This window comes from Carassius auratus, chromosome 46, assembly GCF_003368295.1.
Source record: "Carassius auratus strain Wakin chromosome 46, ASM336829v1, whole genome shotgun sequence".
NCBI lineage: Eukaryota > Metazoa > Chordata > Actinopteri > Cypriniformes > Cyprinidae > Carassius > Carassius auratus.
The window spans coordinates 10,047,243-10,070,509 of record NC_039288.1 but is presented as its reverse complement, the minus strand read 5'-3'; the positions used below and the strand labels follow the sequence as shown (position 1 = coordinate 10,070,509).

The 23,267-nt window shown below is 38.0% G+C and overlaps 1 protein-coding gene across 8 annotated transcripts in view; it reads right to left on the bottom strand.

Moving 5' to 3' along the window:
* LOC113064115 (voltage-dependent N-type calcium channel subunit alpha-1B) overlaps window positions 1-23,267 on the bottom strand; it is a 56,647-nt gene continuing 33,380 nt past the window's right edge. For 4 of the 8 annotated variants that reach the window (XM_026234683.1, XM_026234686.1, XM_026234689.1 and 1 more), the window contains 23 exons: window positions 21,658-21,818; window positions 21,111-21,251; window positions 20,033-20,234; window positions 18,897-19,061; window positions 18,264-18,374; window positions 17,016-17,099; window positions 16,379-16,381; window positions 14,750-14,866; window positions 14,577-14,642; window positions 12,722-12,813; window positions 12,487-12,637; window positions 11,612-11,739; window positions 10,377-10,473; window positions 8,567-8,672; window positions 8,086-8,193; window positions 7,730-7,839; window positions 7,430-7,587; window positions 7,201-7,330; window positions 6,644-6,754; window positions 5,105-5,143; window positions 3,621-3,876; window positions 1,603-1,823; window positions 1-1,515 (listed from right to left, as the gene is read on the bottom strand). In XM_026234683.1, coding sequence (XP_026090468.1) covers window positions 967-1,515; window positions 1,603-1,823; window positions 3,621-3,876; window positions 5,105-5,143; window positions 6,644-6,754; window positions 7,201-7,330; window positions 7,430-7,587; window positions 7,730-7,839; window positions 8,086-8,193; window positions 8,567-8,672; window positions 10,377-10,473; window positions 11,612-11,739; window positions 12,487-12,637; window positions 12,722-12,813; window positions 14,577-14,642; window positions 14,750-14,866; window positions 16,379-16,381; window positions 17,016-17,099; window positions 18,264-18,374; window positions 18,897-19,061; window positions 20,033-20,234; window positions 21,111-21,251; window positions 21,658-21,818 — 3,306 coding nt within the window. In that variant the 3' untranslated portion in view covers window positions 1-966. Of the gene's footprint in view, window positions 1,516-1,602; window positions 1,824-3,620; window positions 3,877-5,104; window positions 5,144-6,643; window positions 6,755-7,200; window positions 7,331-7,429; window positions 7,588-7,729; window positions 7,840-8,085; window positions 8,194-8,566; window positions 8,673-10,376; window positions 10,474-11,081; window positions 11,179-11,611; window positions 11,740-12,486; window positions 12,638-12,721; window positions 12,814-14,576; window positions 14,643-14,749; window positions 14,867-16,378; window positions 16,382-17,015; window positions 17,100-18,263; window positions 18,375-18,896; window positions 19,062-20,032; window positions 20,235-21,110; window positions 21,252-21,657; window positions 21,819-23,267 lie in introns of all 8 variants that reach the window. The other 4 variants (XM_026234684.1, XM_026234690.1, XM_026234685.1 and 1 more) reach the window with 3 other exon arrangements.

The window sequence follows — 23,267 nt, the reverse complement described above, 5'->3', positions numbered from 1 at the left end:
GGAACGACATGAGGGTGAGTTTATTACATAATTTTGTAACAATATTACAGATTTTAGGGTGAACTAACCCTTTAAGAGCGATTTGGAGGCACAGCATTTAGCTGTTTACCTGGCAGACACATGACGAACGAAATATTCAAGTGTTTTTTTTTTTTTACATTAAATTTGACATCTGAAGGTGTCAGACGATGATTATTCAATCATTGTACAAGTAGAATGTGATGGTTGATCAGTATGGTATTTGTCCCACCCATCCTCCAATGCAAATGGATGGTTAGATAAAAATTTACAGTGACAAGTGCAACATTTTATCCAAAGATGAACACTGTTCAACTCTCAATGACAAAAAATTAGCAAAGAACAGATGCCTGTTGCCCCGTTACGCTAGTACTTGCTGCTCCTATTGTAAACGATTAAAAATATACGCTGGCTTTAGAAAAAAAAAACTTGTTGGTGGACACACTGCCAAAATCCCTAGAAATAACTTTTCAGTCATTGTGTCCTGTGGAAAGAGTCTAAAGAACCTCTCAAATCCCAACACCTAAATGTCTTACTTTTTCCACACAACTGTTTTCACCATAGCTTGTGTTTTTGGTCGTCTTCCTCTCTGAGGTCTTGATCACAGGCACAGCTGATGTGATCATCTCCCTGCATGTGACCCTTGTGGAATTAGTCCTTATGAAATTAAAAGAGGTGGGGAGCATCACTTCAGTCTTAACTATTCAGTTTGAAACCTATCGAGACCTCCAAGCGCTGTTCATCTCGCCGCAACTTTCGTAACAGTGACAAGGACGTCTCTACTTTTTAAACAAGAGAAGAACACCTTTATAAAACCATATTGGCTCAAGCTGATGGTAAACAGTTGTAATAGTGTAAACTGCAGACATAACTCTTGCTCTCCTCCAAAACACGGCTTCCTCCTCCCCCGGGGCAAAGATGATAAAATTCATGCTAGATCGAATCATGCTAACACCAATCATCTCTCTCAGTTTTTTGATAGCTTCCAGATGCTCTGCCGCTTGAACTAGGTGCCGTGTTCACTCCGAGGGAGTAGTGATACCCATTAGGGACTCCGCTCTGGCTGCGTGAGAGCATTGTGGATGTGGGGGCCGCACCTGATGATGTGTGGCCGATGGAGGCTGCAGTCCTGGGGGAGCGGCCCGTACCATACGTGCTCAAGGCATCGTGGAAGTCGTCCGCTTCAGACAAGTTTGAGTCTTGCTGGAGGGGACCCAAGTTGGGGTCAGAGCCGATACGAGTGACAGGCACAGGAGATTGGCGGTGGTTGCTACCGCTGAGTAGGGCATCATGCTCTGACAGGCCACGACTAAGGCGAGTGGGGCAGGGCCCTGTAGACTGGGCGGTGTTGAGCTGGACCGGAGAGGAGTTGGCAGTCTTGTAGGCAACAGCAGGCCGAGGCGTAAGGGGCGTCTGAGGGAGCTGTCTACGCCCGCGACAGGGTGTGCTGGTGCCTGAGGTATGAGCTAATGAACTTCCTTTAGCTGTGTTAATTCCCTGAAACACAATGGAGAGAAGAGAAAGAGTAAGTCACTGCTACACATCATGTGTGGAAGCTAGAGGGACTGAGGGAAACCACATGACCTGCTTAAGCCTGTTTGGGTCACGGGGTTCTCCTGGCGATGTGGATCTGCTGGGCCCGGCGGACACGCTGTGGCCTTGTTCATGGCTGCCGTAGCGATCACAAGAGTAGTATCGCTGCTTCCTTTCCACCGCTGAGGATGAATGGTGCTTCCTCTCATGGGAGCGGCCGCGATCTCGCTCCCGTGCTCGTTCTCTAGGCAGCGACTCAGTGTTTGGATCTGCTGTAATAAATAAAAATGAATCACGTATATTAATCGGTCATGTCGTATTCAAAGCTGAACCGTGCATTTTTTAAATGTTAAAATATGATGTTCTATGGCTCTTTCAGAATATTTTTTTTTGTGTTTTTTGAGTGTTGCGACCAGCCCAACATAGCAACAGTCGTTGTGTGAAAGTTAAAGTGGTCCTGACCATGAAACAGATGGGTGGGATCTGTTTGACCAACCAATGGAAGACGGAGTGAGGTACTTTCTGAGGTTCTGTTTTGTGATTCAAGTAGTGCAAAAATGACAAAGTGCACTTTAAATATAAAAATGTTATTAAAAACAATTTACCGCATCTATTAAATATCAGCTTAGATGCACTTAGATGACTACTGTTCAAAACGTACATTTTTTTAATATATATTTTTTATGTTTTACAGTCTTGTTTGTTCACCAAGGCTGCTGGTTATAATATACAATACAATTGTAATATTTTAAAATATTGTTACAATTAAAAATAATTGTTTTCTAAAATCAATGAAAATGAGAAATTATTAATTAATTATTTAATTTGAAATTTCACATTTGAGTAAATAAACAACCCAGAAATTCAGCTTTTGAGTACATCCATGCACTGGGGCCTTTTAACTGGGCTGTAAACACCAGACACAGCCGCCCCCAACACCAGTTTGAAACCATTGTGAACTCAAAACACCAGAGTGCACTTATATATCGCCACGAAAGTGTTGGTGACTTGAGTGTGTGCATGTGTGCCCTGCTGTTTGGTGCTGTTGTGATCTTTGACTACAAAGAAACAAAGACATGTAGGGAATGATGTATGTGTATGAAATCTGAGCACAAACACACCAAACTAACATGAGCTTTCAGACGAGTGATGTATTGCCATGTTGACTGATCTATTAACAGAAGAGTCAGACTCTGGCTGAGAAGCAGGTTTATGTTCCAGTGTTTCTAAGAAAAGAATGAGAGGAGCATGAATCTTGTAGTAAAGAATCCTGAGATCTTCTCATGAGCAACCACAAGCTCAATCAGTTCCAAAGTGCATTTTCTAGAAATGGTTTGTAAGTCCCTCTTTCAGTCAAAGACAGAAAGTAAATCCTACACCAAAGTGCCTTGGAAGCAATAAAGAGTCTTTTCCTTGATAACCTGATCACTATAATCCTTAAAAGAATTTACATCACTGTGCTAAACATAAGAAGCTGGGATTTTCAACTAGTACTCCACTTTTCTTCATAATTCTTATAGATTGCACAGACCTACATATATATATATATATATATATATATATATATATATATATATATATATATATGTATTCATTATTTATTAAACAATACATACAGTTTGTGTGTGTGTGTGTGTGTTTATATATATATAATTATTTATAACAATATATAATTAAATTATTGTGTTTTCTTAATATTATATTAAAGCAATCAAACTTAATTAAAATGCAAAAGAATTGTTTATTCTTCCCTTCAATAAATATTTGACATTTTGTTCTTGAAACTTTTAAATCTCCTATTTACAGTTTTTGTTAACAATGTATGTATATATATATATATATATATATATATATATATATATATATATATATATATAGAATATTGTGTCGAACATTTAAAGGGGGGCCTTCGCTTTGAGATGCATTGTTCTAGGTGGTTGCCAAATCAAACAAGGCCACATCAAGTCTCTATAATATTTTTGTGATCCATGAAATTCACTATTTTCTTTCAGATGGACATGCTGAAATGAATGAATTGTGAATGAATAAGAAGTTAAAATCAGGCCCACCTGCAGGTGGTGGCTGCTCCTCGCTGATGGCTCGATCCAGCGATTTCTGCTTCTTGTCTTTGCGCCGCTGGCAGCGATGATGATGATGGTGATGATGATGATGTTCTCGCCCCATCTCTCTCTCCTGAGCGAGGGTCTGGTCCAAGGCCATCTTGGGCCTCTCCAGGTCATAATCGCTCAGATTAACCTCTCGCACCCCTCTCTGAGGAGTCAACGAGGACGTAGACCGCCGCATGGGACTCACGTCAGCGATAGGCTGTGTGGTGGAAATAAAGCGTGTTACCATGTGAAAGATGGAAGACGTGAAGGAGAGGACACACATCTCGCACAGTACTAGAATGACAAGAGTCTCAGAGCACTAGACCTGTCACAACAGACGCACAACACCAGCTGAGCATGAAAACACAGTTCCACTGAAGATCGTCGTTCAGCCCGCTCCTGCGGACACACGCACGCATCAGAGAACAGTGGAACACCGTCACGCTCGATGCAAACACTCTGCTGTTTGAATGCTGTCATCGAACCGTCTCTTACACACAGACTGGACGGCTGGATTAGTTGCTGCATGAACTATCCACAGCCAAGCAGCGGTCACTGATCAATAAAGACTCACTGGTCCCTTATTTGCTTAACCTTTGCTGTTAATCTCTAGATAATCTATAGTCTGCATACATGTGCATTTACAGTCTCAAAAAGATATAAATAAATCTTAAATTGTCCAAAACAGTCACTTTAGACCAGATCCTTTAGAGAATCTGTGACCACTCCTTGGTGATGACTAGAATTTGTAAGTCTTCTACAAAGACTCATTAGTGCCTCCAAATGGTAAAAGCGCTCAGAACCTCTAAGAAGCAGTGAGTCCCTTCTTCTCATAGTTTTAACAGCTTGAAAAGTTTCATTTAAAGTGACTAATTGCAATTTTTTTATATTGCAATATTAATTCATAATATTGTATTTCTGATTAAATGACTTGATACAATTAGAAATCTTACACAAATATTAGTGTATGTGATTGCAATCATGTACATGGCTGAAAGACATGTGAAGAGAGGACTGCACTAATCAAAATGATACACAACCCACTAAATAAAACACACTCCTACTTACAGTTAGCACCACACAACATCCAAGATAAAATGAGAATTACATTTTAATTTTTGCTTTTCGTATTGCTATAAACTGTTCCATTATTTGTAAAAATAGTTACCAACAGTGATGAACTACTAAAAATGATTTTTTTTTTTTTTTTTTTTTGTAGTGCATGTTAGTTTTGTGTTTACCTCACTGGGCTAATATGAATTGTGGCTGAATAAGTTTATTGGCCTGCTAAAAGAGTATAAACTCTAAAAGAGCTGGAATGGATAAAGCACACACAAGCTCACACAGAAATGGAGTGGCTGGCAGAGAGAGAAAGAGATAGATAGAGGGAGAAAAGGAGAGTGAGAGAAAGAGAGAGTGATTGCAGGTGGAACACTTGTACATACTGCTAGATACGTTCCGGCGGTGTGGCGTAAGTGGCTCCGCTGTTGGGACGGGAAGAGGGAGAGGACACATAGGTGAGGAGAGCAGGGCACACAGCTGTGACACTCATGGACACAGTAACAGAGTGAGACAGGAGGAAAGAGACCAGAAGAGAGGGACAGAGTAAAGAAGAAAACAGGTGCCTAACAAATTAGGAATGGTGGATTAGAGATTAGAGATTGTTTGTGCAGAGAAAATAAGGTAGAGAAAAAGAGAGTTCAGTGAGTTTGATGTTATATGACAGATAGAGAGAAAGAAGAGACAAACAAGACAGAACAAGACAAGACAGGACAAGACTAAAAACAAGACATTATAACAAGAATGCTGGACACAGTGTGAGTCTATTAGCGATGTGGCAAAAATACCCAATCAAAAGAAACAAAGTATGTACACAAATAAAATTATAGTTAAAAAACAACATCAAATAATTATATTAGCTAATGAGGAAAAACTCAATATGAAACATACAAAAAAAAAAAAACATTCATATTATTAATGTTAACTACGACTATAAGAATTTTTTTTGTTAATTGAAAAATTTTATATTGTTCATTTTATATTGTTAAATATAAAAAACTTCATTTATAAATGTTGCCTTAGCGACTAAGTAAAATAAAATTGAATAAAGTGTTGAATCGCTAAAATAACTACAACTGAAAATAGACATTTTTAAACAACAAAAACAAATTAAAATGACAGAAGCACATAAAATGAATAAAACATACTAAAATGAAAATACCAAATATAAAAAGAAAGAAAGCTCATTCAAAATATTAATAAATATTATGATACTACATAAAAATACAAAAACAACACTGAATTACAATCTGATTTTTTTTTTAAAACGATTTTTTAAAGTCGTAAAATAAAACAAAGATTATTGAAGTACATTTTACAAGAAAAAGTTTCATTCTTTGTAATTAATTGTGAAATTAATTGGCAAATTCCGAGTGAAAGTTGTCTCTGCACCGTTTTATGCCAGTGTATATGAAATAAATATAATTAAAAATAAACTGAAAAATTTAATTCCAACAAAGATAAAAAAAAAATAAACCTTTCATATATAGTTCTGTATAATGTAAATATACTGTACATAGACTTCTCTTTCTCTTTCTCTCTCACTCTTACTCTCTCTCTTTCTCTCTCTCTCTCACACACACACACACACACACATTGAGCTGAAGAGAATAAATGTGCCTCTCAGTGAAGACAGGTGTATACAGTAAATTAACCACTCCTTACTTCTTCCAGTTCATTTGCCTGAATCCTTCAACTCCTCTCTACATTCATTAATATGTCTTCCCTATCACCTCCATTCATCCATTTCTCACACAGCTGCCCATTCACTCCTCTTCACTCTATCTATGCACAGTCATCCCCCAGCTGCCTCTTTCTTTACAGGAATTCATTTAGTCAGAATAAGAAACAAAGGCTGTACAGTAATTATTTCCAGCTCTCCCCAGAATGAACTCATATGGCCACGATGGATAGGAGATGTTTACCTGAAAGCCAGCATTGAGTCTGGGCATGGAGGCAGCTCTGCCGTGACCCTCCAGCACAGGATACCCACCCACATCAGAGTCATTCTCCATGTCTGTCATCTCAACTAGTTCCTACAACGTACGCAGAGCCAGACAAAACAACCACACAAATGGAACCATTGTGAAGAAGCAGCACACTTTAGCATACTTATGAAAAGAGTATTTATTAAGGAAACAATATACTTAAGTGTGAACTGAATATAATGTTGTTGCACACTAAATTGCATGTTATTTGGATCTAAAAGGAAATTGATTAAAAGTTTCAATTTATATTAAAAGCAGTTGTAGTGATCATTTTTTGAAGTACACTACACCAGAAAATGAACTATACCCTTTAAGCACAATCCTTGAACAGTGAACAGTTTTTGGAATTGTTGCTGATGGATCAGACAATTTGTAGCTTTAATAAATAACACAGAAACTAGGGCTTAACTGATCAGTAAATGGCTGTAAATTTCTGACACATGTAATTAAAAATACAGGACTTATTTATGAATCACTAGTAGAGGTCAAATCACCTGAGATCTGTTTGTGTTTGTCACATCTTCCGATTGGCCCCGTTGGACAGGCCTTCTGTTCACTTCCTGTGCGAATTCCTGAGGTATACCTCCCGACGGAGACCTTTTCATGGCACTGCTCTGGTTTTGTCTGTGATATACATACAATTGAATTCAAAAAACAAAAAACCACACATTTTCAAATGGAAAAAGTGTAGTACTTAGAAGACCAGAATGGTTTAACACTCACACTGCATCCCCATTGGTCAGGTGAAAGGATGTGGGCGGGGCATCTGGCTGTGGTGTGGTATCTGATTGAGAAGAGGGCGGGGCTTTCAAAACTAGTGGCTCCTGATTGTGCAAGTGTGTGAGAGGAAGCATTGGTCTGAAGAGAATTCCAGCTTTACTCTGAGGACAAAACACCACAGTTTAAGAAGGACTATATTATCAAACATTAATAACTGTTTGATAATAAAATACGGCTTTAATCTATATCTGCCAATATATACCTAATATTAATGATAATTCTGCAGATATAAGTTTCCTCTACCTGTGTGCCTGGCGCAGCCTGCTGCTGATGGAGTCTTTTGGCTCGGTTCTGCTTATAGTAGTCGAAAATCATCAGAGCAGCATAGACCTTCCCTACAGTCAGTTCATTATCTAAGAAAGAGAGTGAAATGCACTAGATATTAAAGTGTAGGGAGAAAACTGATGTCCACTAGGTGGCACCAAAAACTCACAAGCAAAACCAGGCTGAATCACTCGGGTGGAAATATCATTAATACTCTTTCCAAATGAAAACCCAAACTCTCATTAGAATTGAATTAAGATTCCATATAAATGTTAATTGCTTTCTAAACAGAAATCAACATTACTTTGGCAAGAGTTTCTAAATGCAGGGCTTACGTTTATGAGGTGTCACCAGCAGGTCTACTGTTTTCGACGACAAGTTACTCCAGATTTTATTTATTTCCCTCCTTAATTCAGCATCACATAGCTGCTGAGCCAGAACTCCTAGAAAAACGATAAGAAAGCAAGTCTGTGAGAAGCAATAACGTTAACAGAGTCTTTCATAATGTTACTGTAATTCTTGCCATTGTTAATATCCCCATGTGAGATTTTTTATTTTTCTTGTCAAGCTGTTAATGGATGTTATCTTATTCTTTAATCATATTTTGCCCCAAGTAAAAGGTTAAATAAAAGTCAAAGTCTTTGAGAAAGCATCATTCAATTAACGTTTTTAATGATGGTGGAGTGTTAAATGTGGCTGACAGAACAAAAGTAGTGACCGGTGAAAAGCAAAGCGCTGCTTGAGCTGATAGACAGTTAAAAGGAGCTTTTGATAAATGCCAGTGACTCACTCTGAGGGCTTCAAGCGGACACTCACCTGATGCCAGCTTAATCTCCAGGGCGGTCCGGATGAGAGCCATTAAAGTGGAGGTAAAATGAACCGTACGGTCTTCAGCTATAGGCATGTTCATCCTCACCAACCGCTGTGGAGTCATAGAAACACATAGTATGTGATTAATATCACACATGACTGCAGGATATGGAAATGACTATAACAAATGACAGGAGGAGTTTGCATGAGAGGAAAGAGGGAGTGTGTTTATACTTCATGCAGAGGATGGATGATGTTTTGCTGCATTTCTCCAGTTAGCAGACAGTAAAGCGGTTTTCGTCACACCGAGAACAGTGTGAGCGTTAGCAATTATTGGAGGTTTACAGGTTTCTCAGTAAATGCGGTTACATGCACAGTCTTACTGATTATGCTTAATAACCTGACAATGTACAATATCATGTAAGCATCTTAAGATAAAAAAAAAAAAAAAAAAAAAATTCTTTGACCATTACTCCAATTTGCAATTAAAGACATTTGATGGGGTTTTAATGGCCTTGTATTTTTAACTGGTTTGATTTTGGGGTAAAAGATGCACTTTTTGGAAAATCAAACTTATTAAGTCCTTTTTCCTTTGTGTTTGAGGTAACAATATAAAATGTTGCCAGGTTGCATGTAGGGAACTATGACTACTGTCCACATAGAGAATGCAAATGCACTAGTTGTAATGTGAGGCGCCGACGGGCTGCACAAAATCAGCGATGACCTTCAGAAAGGATGATGACCAGAGAACGAGAAAAGATAACATGCTGACCAACCAAAACCAAGAGCAATGAAAGCACCCACCACACAAACATGCCACGCAAGTTTAAGCCAGAGCAGATGCTTCACACATTAACACATGCAATGTTAATCAAAGAACAATTTAGAGGTTAAAAGAAAACAAATGCAAAATAAACAGAGAATGGATCTGTTTCTGTGGTGTAGAGCGTAACATCATGCACAGGGACAACACTCTGCCTTCATTAGAGTGCGTAGGCCAGCATAGACATGTTTCCACAACAGCTACCAATAAAAAAAAGGGAAAGGACGCTCCACTGAACACACATCTACAGCAAGCTTTCTTTCTTTCCTCCCTGTTGATTCAGTGCTCTGAACTCATGGGGAAGTGGGGGCTTGTTCTATTTAGAGCTCGCTGGAGAACGTCGCATCCTCAAGCCTTCACGCACACAGACTGTATGGCCTCGGAGAGTAGCTCAGCAGACAGACACGAACACGCGTCTCTTGAATGTTACCCATTCAGACAGTTGGAACAGCGTGTGTAAACTTATTGACTCTGAGGCAGCTCTCAAAGTGGCAGAATGGCCTGGGACTAACACAGGCAGCCTGGAGACGCTTGAGATTCAGTTGTGATATTTAGAGTCACTTTTTCCCCCTTTCAGTTCTTTACTTCCTTAGTTTCTTTTATACATTGCAAGACAACCATTTGTAGCACTGCGGTAAATGCATAAGGGAATTCTGTGCTGACTGTATTTATTCTACTGTCTACTTCTGTTGTTTCAAAATATATTGAGCTGCCAATGTAGACAGTATTTTAAGGGTGTTCAAGACAAACGTTCTCTATCAGTTATTCTGCCTTCTAAGAAACTGTTTTTCTATTGCAACATTGGTGACCATAGACTGCCAGTTTAAATATAAAGTTTTACTATCATCAGTAAGATCAAAAAGCACATAAAAAAAGAGCACAACACAAAACATGAAAAAAACACTTCCACAATTAGAGCACTGACTGACAGCGACATCAGCCAATGAGAGGACAGAGGAAGAGCCGAGGAACAGTCAGGGGGATGGGATCTACCTTATAGGCGATTCGTGGAGGACATTTCTTTCCCAAACCTAGCGGAGGGGACATGTGGCGAAACATCTCGTACATATCGAGGTAGGATATGCGTCCACTTCACAGGGGTGACACGGAGAGTTCAAGAAAAGGAGGGGGAAGAGTAGTGGAGAACATGAAGTAAATGTGATGTGAATGGAAGAACAAAAAAAAAAGAAGAAAAAAAACAGTTATCAAGGATTCTAAAGGAAGGTCAAGGGTATCCGATACCATCCCGTCTCAGAAGGATGGAAGGATCACGCCTGCTTTTAAAGATAGAGGCTGCCGGTGAATCAGGAATGAAGAACATGGCATGATGGGATTGGGCTGGAGGGGGACTGTAGTCTGGAGCTTCATGCTAGGACGCTCCACGGCTAACCAATCAGATACTCAGGAACAAAGCTAATATTTGGCCTAATTTTATGCACTGTATCAACAGAGCAAATAAAAGCTGCTCTAGTAGATCAATATTTACAATGAATGAACATATGGGATGAGTTTGGGATGTGGGATTTAGCATTTGGCTTTGTTTCCTGGATACCATGGTCACCCATATTAAAATTAGTAAGGGAAGAGGGGGAGGGGGAGTATAATCCAATCAGACATCAGCACTTTCAGGCATTTTATGGGGATTCTTTTTTTTTACAGCACCGCCCCCCTAGAGGGAAGGTGTGTAGGTTCTCAAACCTTGTATGCCACCCTATTAGGGCACTTCTTTCCTAAGCCAAGGGGGGGTGAGATTATGCGCAACAAATTGTACATATCCATATAGTGTATCCTTCCACTGCAAAAAACAAGATATGGGTTAAAAAGACAGAGTTTAATAAATTGTTTCAACATTCTGTCAATATATGCATCTAAAGACTTCATGCTTATTGAGATAACTATGCTCAGCTGTGTTTTTTTCAAGTTAAAATGGATTACACAAACACAGAGCATAGGCTTCAAATCCGTTCTGCTCAAGATAGACTAAAAGTGGATGGCATGCAGAGGATAAGATTTGGATTCCTCAGCATTGACAGAGCTTGAGGATTTGATGTTAACCACGGTCACACAGTAAAATGGGATTCTTGTGACTTAAAGGCCTTGACTTAATCAGACACAGCGGTGGTGGCGTAGCCTCTTAAGCTGGCGTCTTTCAACCATTAGTCTCGAGCTGTCACATTTTTTAAAAGTGGCACTAACTGCCAGCGACACCGTGGAGGAGTGATACGCACCAGGCGGCAGGGTCGTACTCAGCCCAGACACGGATGAACTCGTCGAGGTGATGAGGCCCGAGAATAGAAGCGTCACGTGTCAGGTACTCAAAGTTATCCATGATGACGGCGACGAACAGATTCAGCATCTGATTGTTGTAGGATAGAGGAAGAATTACGAAAAACAGGAGAAGAAATCAGAATTATGTAAAATATCATCACAGTTTGTGTGTGTGTGTGTGTGTGTGGTGTCTTGTTGACTAGACTCAAAGGATGTTTGCACTCATTAAAGCTGCTGCACTCTGTGTGATTTTATGTTTTGTGTACTATTAAATTAGTGCAAATACATTACTGGTCTCTTTATTCGATCATAAATACAGCAAAACAGTAATGTGAATTATTATTACAAATTAAAAAGCCTTTTTCTTTTTAATCCACTTTAAAAAGTAATTTATTTCTGTGATGGCAATGCTACATTTTCTAACATGCCGGCTTGTTGCTTAAATAATATTTCTAATATCACAGGTTTTATGGATGCTGATGAATAGAATGTCGAAAAGAACAGCATTTATGTCATATTTAATCAAATGACAAGTTCCAAAAATGACAAGAAGGCACCCCAAAACCTTAACTAGAGCATTTCATTTAAAAAAAGCCATAAAACAGCTTTGTGTAAGGAACAGAGGAAATTGTCATTATTTGTTGAAAATCACACTGTGGTCACCATTCACTTTCACTGTACTCAAAAGAGCAGCTAGGACATTCTGCTATAAATAGTTCTTGTGTTCCATGGAAGAAAGTCATAAAGGTCTGAAACCACATGAGTTGGGAGAGAAAATTATAAGTGTTCATTTTTGAGTGTGTGTCTGTTTGAATTTGAGATTTGTTCCACTAACCAGGAAGGAACAAAGGAAGATGAAAGAGACAAAGTAGAAGTAAGCGAAATCACTGCCGCACTCTTTTCCAGTAGTGCCAGAGTCATGGTCACATGGCCTGTCGCTCAGACAAGACAGCATAATTTCATGCCAAGCCTCTCCTGTAGCACTCCTTTAACAGCAAAAATAAATCAGAAACTTTGAAACTTTTGAAATATTTTAAGAATACTGAACATAGATCAAACAATGGCTTTACCTGAACAACAACATGAGCGCCTGAAAAAAAGTTTGGAAGTTATTGTGAATGTTGATAGCCGAGTCCTCGGACAGCATTATGTTTCCAAACACCTGACACAGAGAAAAAAAAAATCACATCAGCAGTCTAATTTTGGATACGTTACAGGACAATGCAAGCATTTTTGGTGGAGATAGGCTGAAAATTACATAGTGCAATGTGTGCACTTTCCTATTGAGGCCGCATGAAAAAACCTGAAGGGACTGTCAATAATTCAGACTGCCTCCAGGGTATGTTAGAGTAAGCATCTGCAGTATTAACAAGGCCACATACACATTTTCCATAAAATGTGACTCATGCTTATGAATTTCATAACTATGTCAGACACGCACACAAACATACTGACTCAAATCTAGAGCTGCAATACACTAACAGACAGTAAAACAAATCGCAATAATCTGTCAAGCCACACACATTACAGAATCACATCCAGTGGCCATGGATGGACACAAGCTTTTAAGATGGCATCTACAAAAGTGTATAATAATAAAAGTAAGACATCTATACACATTTCTGCTGTTAATAACAATAACATATTAAATCCAGTGCTTAAAATACACTTTCTATTATTCCTGAAATAACTGACCTGTCTGTAAGTTTGTCAAAAACATTCTGTGCCAAGTTATGTCCACTCGTCTTTTCATGCTCATGTAAAGGCATTGAACTTTGTAACTTGCACAATGTATGCAAGGATAGCATAGAGGGAATATTTACACCCACAGGGAATTTGATGGTAACATATAACCCGAAGTGAACTAACCTAATAGAAAAATTGCCATTTAGATGACTTTATAACTCAAATATGTAAGAAAGTATTAGTCTTCACTTCTGTTCAATCGTTTCAAAACAGTAATCCTGTGAAATGTTAGATCTAAAAATAACTGTTTTCTATTTCGATATATTTAACATTTCATTTGTTCCTGTACTGCTTCACATTTTTATAGAAACGGTGATATATTTTTTCTAAATTCTTCTTTAGAACAGATAAATAGAAATCTTCTGTAACATTATAAATGCCTTTGAAGCCACTTCAGATCATCTTATTATGCCCTAGTTGAATAAAAGTTCATTAAAAAAATATTAATTAAAAACAATTAATAAATAAAAAAGTCTTATTGACTCCAAACTTTTAGAACAGTAGCTTAAGTGCACTAACAGACAAATTACCTTTTCTTGTCACATGTTTTTTTTATAATGTAAATGTATTTCCTACAGAATGAAGGAGGATTCTAATCAACAGCATGCCACATTAAATAAAGCTTAACTTGAACCATGACTGTATATATCCAAATCTTATTATAAATTACTAGAAAGATGTCAAAAACTGGTTCGAAATGATGTTTTACGCTGAATGATGAAGCAAATGTAGAGTTCGTGGTAGGAGTTCCAAGTGTACAGTTGATTACATGGCTCACTGATGATGTTGTTTCCCAAGTCTTACAGGATACAATTAGCATTGATTTACAATGCAGTCTTAATCTACTAGATGGCAGACGCCATCATTTCCAACACAATCTGGGAGATTGCCTGTTTGCCTTAAGTGAGCAATCAAACTTAAAGATGAGATCCATCCGTAAGACTGGAACAATGGCTTCTTTTTCATAAAGACTATGGAGCTTTCAGATGGAAAAACACCACCTGCCCATGTAAAACGTTCTCAATGAGTCCAAGATCAATAATCTATCACGTTAAAGCTGTAAACGTTAAGTGAGATGATTGTAGCAGCTGTGGTGATGAGATCTCAGATGGAAAAGTTGCTTGAAGGGTGACATTCATGAGAGAGCTAAAGAGGCTTTTAAAGCTCTCGAAATCTCACCTGCATCCCGATGATGGCGTATATGAAGAAGAGCATAGCGATGAGGAGACACACATACGGCAGAGCCTGAGGACAAAACACAGTTATTTTACAGACAAACAATTATCTAGAACTGCTGACAATTACTGTTGTTGTCTAAGCTGTCCAGGTAAAGCCAAAGGTCAAGTTCTGACCTTAAAGGACTGAACGAAGGTCCAGAGCAGTATGCGAATGGTGTAGCCCTGCCGGAGGAGTTTAATGAGACGAGCAGCCCGGAAGAGTCTCAGGAAACTCAGATTAATCCTCTTATCCTGGATACAAGAAGAAAGAGAGATCAGAGATGCATCACTGGAACTGTTTTTAAACCCGAGACAAGGACACATTCTCAGTAAGTCAGTGTCTGCAATGGCCTCTGTTAGATCTGTTAAATTTATTGATAAGGTATTAAAACTATTTAGTCTCATGCAGGATAGTTTGGTAATGATGCATGAACAGTCTTGCAGGAACATGCTTTTAAAAAGAAATAAACAAATTAGTTAGGGACGGGCAGTATGACCACAGTGTAAAATATTATATCACAGCAGGGTTATTACTGGAAACGAAAACTGAAACCATAAAAAACAATTACTTGATATAAAACTAATATTCCCATTAACATTAAAATATTACTAAACATATTCTTAGTTAATATTCCAACGCAAAGTTTCTTATTGACTCTAGCCGAAATACTAAAATAACTAAAAAAAAGCTAAATAAAATAAAACTAGTGGTGGGCATAGATTATTTTTTATAATCTAAATTAATCTCACTGTAATCTTGGAATTAATCTAGATTAATCTAGATTAAAATGGCTAATTTGAATTCTGCCGAAGGCATTCAGAATATATGTTACCCAATTAAAATAATGACTAAAAGTAACGCTAAGTCTTTGAGAACGGGTTTCTCAAGACAGTTGGTGCATTAGACTCCATCTCCTATTTCCAAAATATGGCGTTATTTTACGGCGTTATTTCCCTGTCAAAAGTTGAGAGCGCATTATTGTAGCGCAAAAGTACATTAATATAATGCATGAGCGCGAACCTCTCAGCTCTCAGATAAACGTTGCTCTTGTAAGAAAATTCTTACAAGAGCAACGTTTATCTGAGAGCTGAGAGATTCGCAATCGCGCATTATATTAATGTACTTTCGTGTTACAATAATGCGCTCTCGACATAAGTGAAAGTCATCATAGCTCGCCTAGTATAGACCCAGCTACCAACACAACTTTGATAATCGATTAACGGTGATATTATTTTTTTCGCCCCGATAAGAGTCTCACGTTAACGCAGCACGTTAACGCCGATAACAGCCCACCACTAAATAAAACTAATGACAAAAACACACATAAAACTATTAAAACGTAACTTCAGTATTATATTAATTAATTAACAAAAATGTATATATCTATACAAATTCTACAAAAAATTATGTATGGGTACTTGACACAAAACACAAACCAATGAAAGATTATTCATAACAGCTGACTTGAGAAACAAAGACCCAAGTTAAAAACAAAACTTCACAGTATATGGCCCATATACATACCACCCATCCCTAGTCTTTCAATACTGGAAAAGGGGGAAAAGATTGGGAAAGTCTGTTCGTCGCTGTGAATAGATCTTACAAACCAAAAACAACAACAAAAAGAAAACTTCACATCTTTAAATGGTGCTGGAATAATCAAAGTCTGATCTCAGCAGGTATAAAGGTGAGAATTCCAGATGTTTGACAGGAGGAGAGGCTTGGACAGAGACAGGCAGTGCAGGAGCGATGAAGCCACTTACCATCTGCGCAGTCCGTTGGGGGAAAGGAAGGGGGACAGGTGCCAACAGAGATTTAGCATGGAAATAAGAGTCACAGTGAAATCATTAGGCAGAGGCCGTAGTCCGTCTCTGACACACAGAGACGCAGCTGTCAACACTCATTGGTGGAGATGATTTGGTCTTATAAACAGGTTAAATGATAAAGGGCTGAACCAAATTCATTTAAAATCATTTAGAGCAAAGGTTTCATTGAGCCAATCAACTAAATGTGCTTTGAAAGTGAAAGTTTTTAATTAATGATGTATTATATTTACATATGCATGCAGTGCTATGTAGAGTATTATATATATAAATAAAACTTTGTTTGTTTATGACTTGACAACTGAAAATTTCTTAGTTTTTCCATAGAACTCTGTCGAACTGTCCCCATGATTTTAACTACAGGTAAAACACAAAAAAATAAACGCTGAAAGCTCACAAAGAGACAAAGTTACTGTAAGCTTTTAGAGGTTCTAATCTGAAACCACTGCAGTAAGTCAGTTATATTATTTCAAATCTGAGATTTTGAAATTGAGAAATTGAGATTTAAAAGGATTTTATTTAAATACCTTTGAATTTTTATTGTCAAACGCTTTGATGTGTCTCTTTGATGACTCACCTTCATCTCAGTAACCAGGATGTCGCTGATGCTCCCCAGGACAGTAATAAAATCAAACATATTCCATGCCTCCTTCAGGTAGTTCTGGACACATTGAGAAAAATATAAAACCACAGCTATTAACATCAAATTCCACCATAAACATCTTAAACCGTTTCAAATCATTGCTGCAATACATTGCTACAATAACTGCTACATTTTTTTTTTATTGAGTACCATTATTATTATTATTTAATATTTTAAAAGCTTAGAAACATGCTTCTTTCAAATTAGTTCAAAATGAGGTTTAATTTCAGTTATGATGTTGCATTAAAAGGCAGGTGCTGTACATTTTTTAAAAGAGCTTCTCAGCCGAGCTGCATTTTCTGAATAAATTAATTATAATTACCCCAATTTAATGCCACCCTTAATCCTTAGAGAAATCTTTTGCCATTTTTACATTTCGAAGTATGGTCCATTTTTACTTGTGAAGACACAAGTCCGTTTTAAAATCTTTTACTATTCTAGTGAGGACAATGTTGCTCTTACAAATACAAAGACTCATACACACAAACACAGGCAGCCTGAAATGCAGACTTTGGCGAGTGGTGTAACAGATCTTTCATGGCAGGACCGTCCGTCAGGTGTCCTAGCCTTGGGTTCATATCTCTCCTGAATGGAGCAAAGATTAGTCGACTGCTGCTAGACATGGATCCCAGATGGAACAACACAAGTGAGACCCATTCATCAACTCAGAACAGGTGGAGGTAAAGGCAAGCGTCAAGCACCAGAAAAGCTTCTTAATAAATGACCCTCATAAATGGAAATGGAGCTTGAGATGAGACCTTCTGCTGCAGGTCAGACAAGCCAGCACCAAAATGAGATTTATGATGCAGCGACCATGTCTATATATATATATATATATATATATATATATATATATATATATATGCAATAAGAAAAAGAACTAGAAAACAAACATTGATAGATGTTACCCTCCTCCAGTAAACCACACATCATCCTAACACATGATGTTTTGTTGATTATAATTATGAGTGAATCAAATGAAATGAAAAATGATGAAATGCATTGATAATAGCATACTGGAAGACCATAAATGTCACCTGGTAAAGCTTGAAAAGACTGGAGTGCAATGTTAATTTGTTTTGCTGTACATAGTAGTGTTATACATAGACACAATACCTAGTTTAGTATCAAACACTGACTGTAATGATAAAAGATAAGTAATATAAGACTCTGCACTCTCACCAGTGGGCCGAAGGCGATGACCTTGAGAATGCACTCCAGCGTGAAGAGAGCTGTGAAGATGATGTTCAGCCACTTCAACATGTCTTCATACTGTGTAGGAGCACCATGGAACTACAGAGGAAGAAAAAACTGAGTATGTCTGCACTCACTCAAATATTCAAAAGATCTATAAAATAGGCTTTCAGGAGTGCAAATTAGAAATGACTTATTCATAACTGACTATTCACACATCATCATGCAATAATCAGCATTGCTGAACCTCAATCTCTGTGTTGGACCCTTTCACTTTGATTCTGTGAATGTTTAAGATTCTTCATGGAACCATACAATTTTGAGAACCTGTATTTTTTGTGTGTAAAGTCATAAGAGAGAGGGTACTTCCTGTTGGCAGTTTACCAAATGGACAACTGACAGATGAACTGAACTAGTTGGTTCTAAAAGGAACAAAGTATTATGCTATATAACTGGATGCACAGACTTAATCTAAAATCCCCCTTTTTGTAAAAATTTATTTTAATTTAGAAAAATTGCTGTATGACTGTCATGCCACAAGCAGCAATGGAGAAAAAAAAGTATCATATATAAATGTCTAATAGTAAATTTTCTACATTTTCTGCAAATGACAGCTGTTACCTTCATCATGAGAACCACTGTGTTGATGGCGATCATGCTCAGGATGGAGTACTCAAATGGAGTGGACACCACAAACTTCCATATCTTGTACTGGTAAGACTGCTTGTCTTGCGGCATGTAGCGAGTCAGAGGTTTGGCGTTGATGGCAAAGTCGATACAAGCTCGCTGTAGATGACATCAAAGCACACTTATTTCAACATAAAGTCCTCAACAAAATGTAGAAGTGAATGTCTACAAGCATATACCTATTCATCACCCATAACATTCCATGTTTGATTAACAGAACAGCATTGGTATTACCAGAGCTCTCGAAACCAAACTAATGAATGACTGAACGAATGAGTGCTAGAAGACAAACAGAGTTACAGCAGTTTAATATTTAAACACAGACTAATATATCCTCTGAGAGATGATATAATAGAGACAAATACAGAGAACTCAGAAAAAGAGAGAAACAAGGAAAACATATGCTAAAATGGTACTTAAATATTTGTACCGTTTTCTAATTTAAGTTAATATATTGCATACGGTAATTACAACTAGCACTGCCTGCTAGAAACCATCTTAAACCAGCATAAGGTGGTTTGATGGTCTCCCAGCCTGGATAGACTGGTCAGTTAGCTGGTTTTAGAGAAGTTTTGGGCACTTAAGTTAATCAGACAAGAAAACCAGCTGGGTAGAATCTATGCCTATGTAGAGCACTTCAAATCAATAATTTAGGAGGTTCAGTCACGGTTTAGATAACAATGTAGCTTAAAAGGTTTAGAACAAAGTCTGAGAGCTGAAAGAGTCCTGTCTGACTGGTCTTGTAGTCCCTCCCGGGGTTTAAATCTGTGCTTGTGTGTGTAAGCATGTGTTTGTCAAAAGAGTTTAGAGTCCAGAAAGTGAAGCTGTAGACCGACAGGTGCGTTGGCCTCACACAGGTAAGAGGAATTCTCTTAAGAGTGCTTCTCTTCCAGACATCTCACAACTGTCCATGCATGTATGAAACAAGACTTTGACCTTGAATTAGCATACACTGAAACTGCATTTTAAGCAACAGTGACTGGTGCCTACAGTTTGCCATCACCCCATCTACTCGCCTGCTAATCGTAGATTTTAACTGACTATTTACGCCTCCGACTGTCCCGTCCTACCTCGTTCTTTTCCAAGCTGCAATCTGACATGGCTTTATCTCCCTGCTCCTGGAATGTGATGATGATCAAAGCCACAAAGATGTTGACAAAGAAGAAAGGGAATACGATGAAGTAGACCACGTAGAAGATGGAGGTTTCCATGCGGTAACCCGGACTGGGACCCTGGTCTTCATATGTGGCATCAACAGAGTGTTTCAGCACTCTAGAGAACCACAAGGAGGATGAGAAATAAGATCGTCAAGATACATTTTTCATATTATAACCCTTTGATGCACAGTGAACAGACCTTTAAAAGACATTTTAAGGATAATAAGGTGTGATGTTACATCCAAAACTACAAAGGGTTTCCTCGACAGCATATACAAAAAATGGTAAATAAAATTTTAATAAAAAAAAACAATAATAATAAAAACATTTTGAATGATTAGATTCATGTTTTAAAGTAAAAAAATTTTTTTTAAAGAACTAATGATTTAGAAATTAAGATAATTTTTTCTCCTCTTCTGTGATGTATATCTGAAGGAAACGGCTTCTCGGATGAGAAAACAAAACAGGACAGAACTTGATTTTGTCTTTCAGGCAGTGGTTTTTAATAAATAATGAGAAAAGATAAAATAAGGGTCAATATTTTATAATAAACAGTGTTGCATTGTGTAAAAAACGACATTGTATAAAAAATAAGAATTGTCCAGTTTAATTTCACAATGATTTTTTTCCTTTAACTAACTTAACAGCACAATACATATTTAGTTTCTGTCAGTTTCCTCTTTAACTGTTGAATGTTATCCCTTTTTGTTTCTTTTCTAACTGACACTCTCTATAAAAAGCCATAAAGTTAAAAAAACTCATTTGGGAGAGCGATTGATATTGAAATCTGGAGTTAAAAGTAAGTAAAATATTGAGTTAAAAGTAAACAGAGTGGAGATGAACATAGATCACACCAGAGAGAATTAAGCAAGAAGAGAAACTTAATCAGAACAGACAGAGCAAAAGGAGAAAGAGATCAGAGTAAGAAAACCAACATGTTTTTAACATGTCTCTGTAAGATCACAGTGTGTGTGTGTGTGTGTGGACTCACGTTGGCCAGCCCTCTCCTGTGGAGACAGTGAACAGGGTCAGAAAGGCCCACAAGACGTTATCATAATGGAAATCATATTTTTTCCACTCGCGTGGCTGTGTCATGGCCACTCCATCACTGCCGTACTCCAGGAACTGACCCCTGAGTACAAACACATCAAAATCGAACTTATTATTATTTACTTCCTTTTACTTCCTGCATTGATTCCTTCTTTCTTCCTTCCCACTTCCTCTTTTTTTCTGTTTTGTTTCTTTACTTCCTTCTGCCCCTTTTCTCTTCCCTTACCTTCTTTCTTTGTTCTTCTTTTCCAGTTCTTTCCTTTCATCCTTCCTTCCTTCCATCCAGACCATCACTCTCTTTCCTTTTTACCTATTGTCTTTCCTACCTGCCTGCCCTCCTTCACTCTTCCTTTCCTTCCCATGTTTAGTCTTTTTCTCTCTCTGCCTTCCTACCATACTTCTTTCTTTTTCTCTCTGTCCATTATTTCTCTTCCATCCCACCCACCCTGCCTCCCTCATGCAGAATATATCCCGACAGACAGCTGTACCTGCAGTCCTTCTCCAGGGCTTTGGACTCATCGGTGCAGTGAAAGAACTTCCCCTTGAAGAGCTGCACAGCAATAACCGCAAAGATGAACATGAAGAGGACGTAGACGATGAGGATGTTGAGCACGTTCTTCAGAGAGTTCACCACGCAGTCAAACACGGACTGGGGACACACAAACAGCACAAATCAGATCTCCTGCATACATCTTCTGGAGTGGACGGCCTCCCTAACACAAGCCGACCATAATGCACAGCTTCATTAAATCCATCTGTGTAGAATGTGTCGTCGTGTGTTAATATCACAATGCCCTTGTGAAAGCATTGTAGGCTGTGTCAGAGTCTAAATTGATTACTGCTCCCCTTCTCTACATGACTGCACTTAGGCTAATGATAAAACAGGAGTGGGGGGATATATAAATCTTCTCACTTTTCTGTCATTTCTGCTCATTTAACGTCCTCAGGGTATCATTATTAGCACTGAGCAGTATATTTTCAGCATTAATGCTAATAAGATCTATATAGGCCCGCGGCGACGATCGTCGTGTCAGGACCACTGCCCACGTATCGACGAGGACACGAAAGGTTCAGTAGACTTTTTGCTTTAAATGAATGGTTGTTGTCATGGTGTAAAGAACAGAAACTGCTATTTGTTAATAACTGGAATCTTTTCTGGGAGCGTCCTAGGCTGTTTCGCGCTGATGGATTACACCCCAGTCGAGTCGGAGCGGAGCTTCTCTCTGACAACATCTCCAGGACACTTCACTCCATGTGACTAGTAAGTCAATTCTCAAATAACCATTATGATGAGTTTTGTTCCACCCGCTTAAATGATAAAAGTACTTGTGCTGTAAAACCTATTAAGACTGTGTCTGTTCCCAGAATAGTGAGGTCAAAATATAAATAGAAATATAATGTAGGATCTAGAAAAAATCTTATCGTAATTAAACCAGAAAAATGTAAAGTAAATGAACAAAAACAATTTTTAAAGTTTGGGCTCATAAATATTAGATCACTCACACCAAAAGCAGTTATTGTAAATGAAATGATCACAGATAATAGTTTTGATTTACTCTGCTTGACTGAAACCTGGCTAAAACCAAATGATTATTTTGGTCTAAATGAGTCTACTCCACCAAACTACTGTTATAAGCATGAGCCCCGTCAGACTGGTCGTGGCGGAGGTGTTGCAACAATATATAGTGATATTCTCAATGTTACCCAGAAAACAGGATACAGGTTTAACTCTTTTGAAATACTAATGCTAAATGTTACTCTGTCAGACATGCAAAAGAAATCTAATGTATCTCTTGCTCTGGCTACTGTGTATAGACCACCAGGGCCGTATACAGAATTCCTAAAAGAATTTGCAGATTTCCTCTCAGACCTTCTAGTTACAGTTGATAAGGCGCTAATCATGGGAGATTTTAATATTCACGTTGATAATACAAATGATACATTAGGACTTGTGTTTACGGACCTAATAAACTCCTTTGGAGTCAAGCAAAATGTCACCGGGCCCACTCATCGTTTTAATCATACACTAGATTTAATTATATCGCATGGAATCGATCTTACTGCTATAGATATTGTACCTCAAAGTGATGATATTACA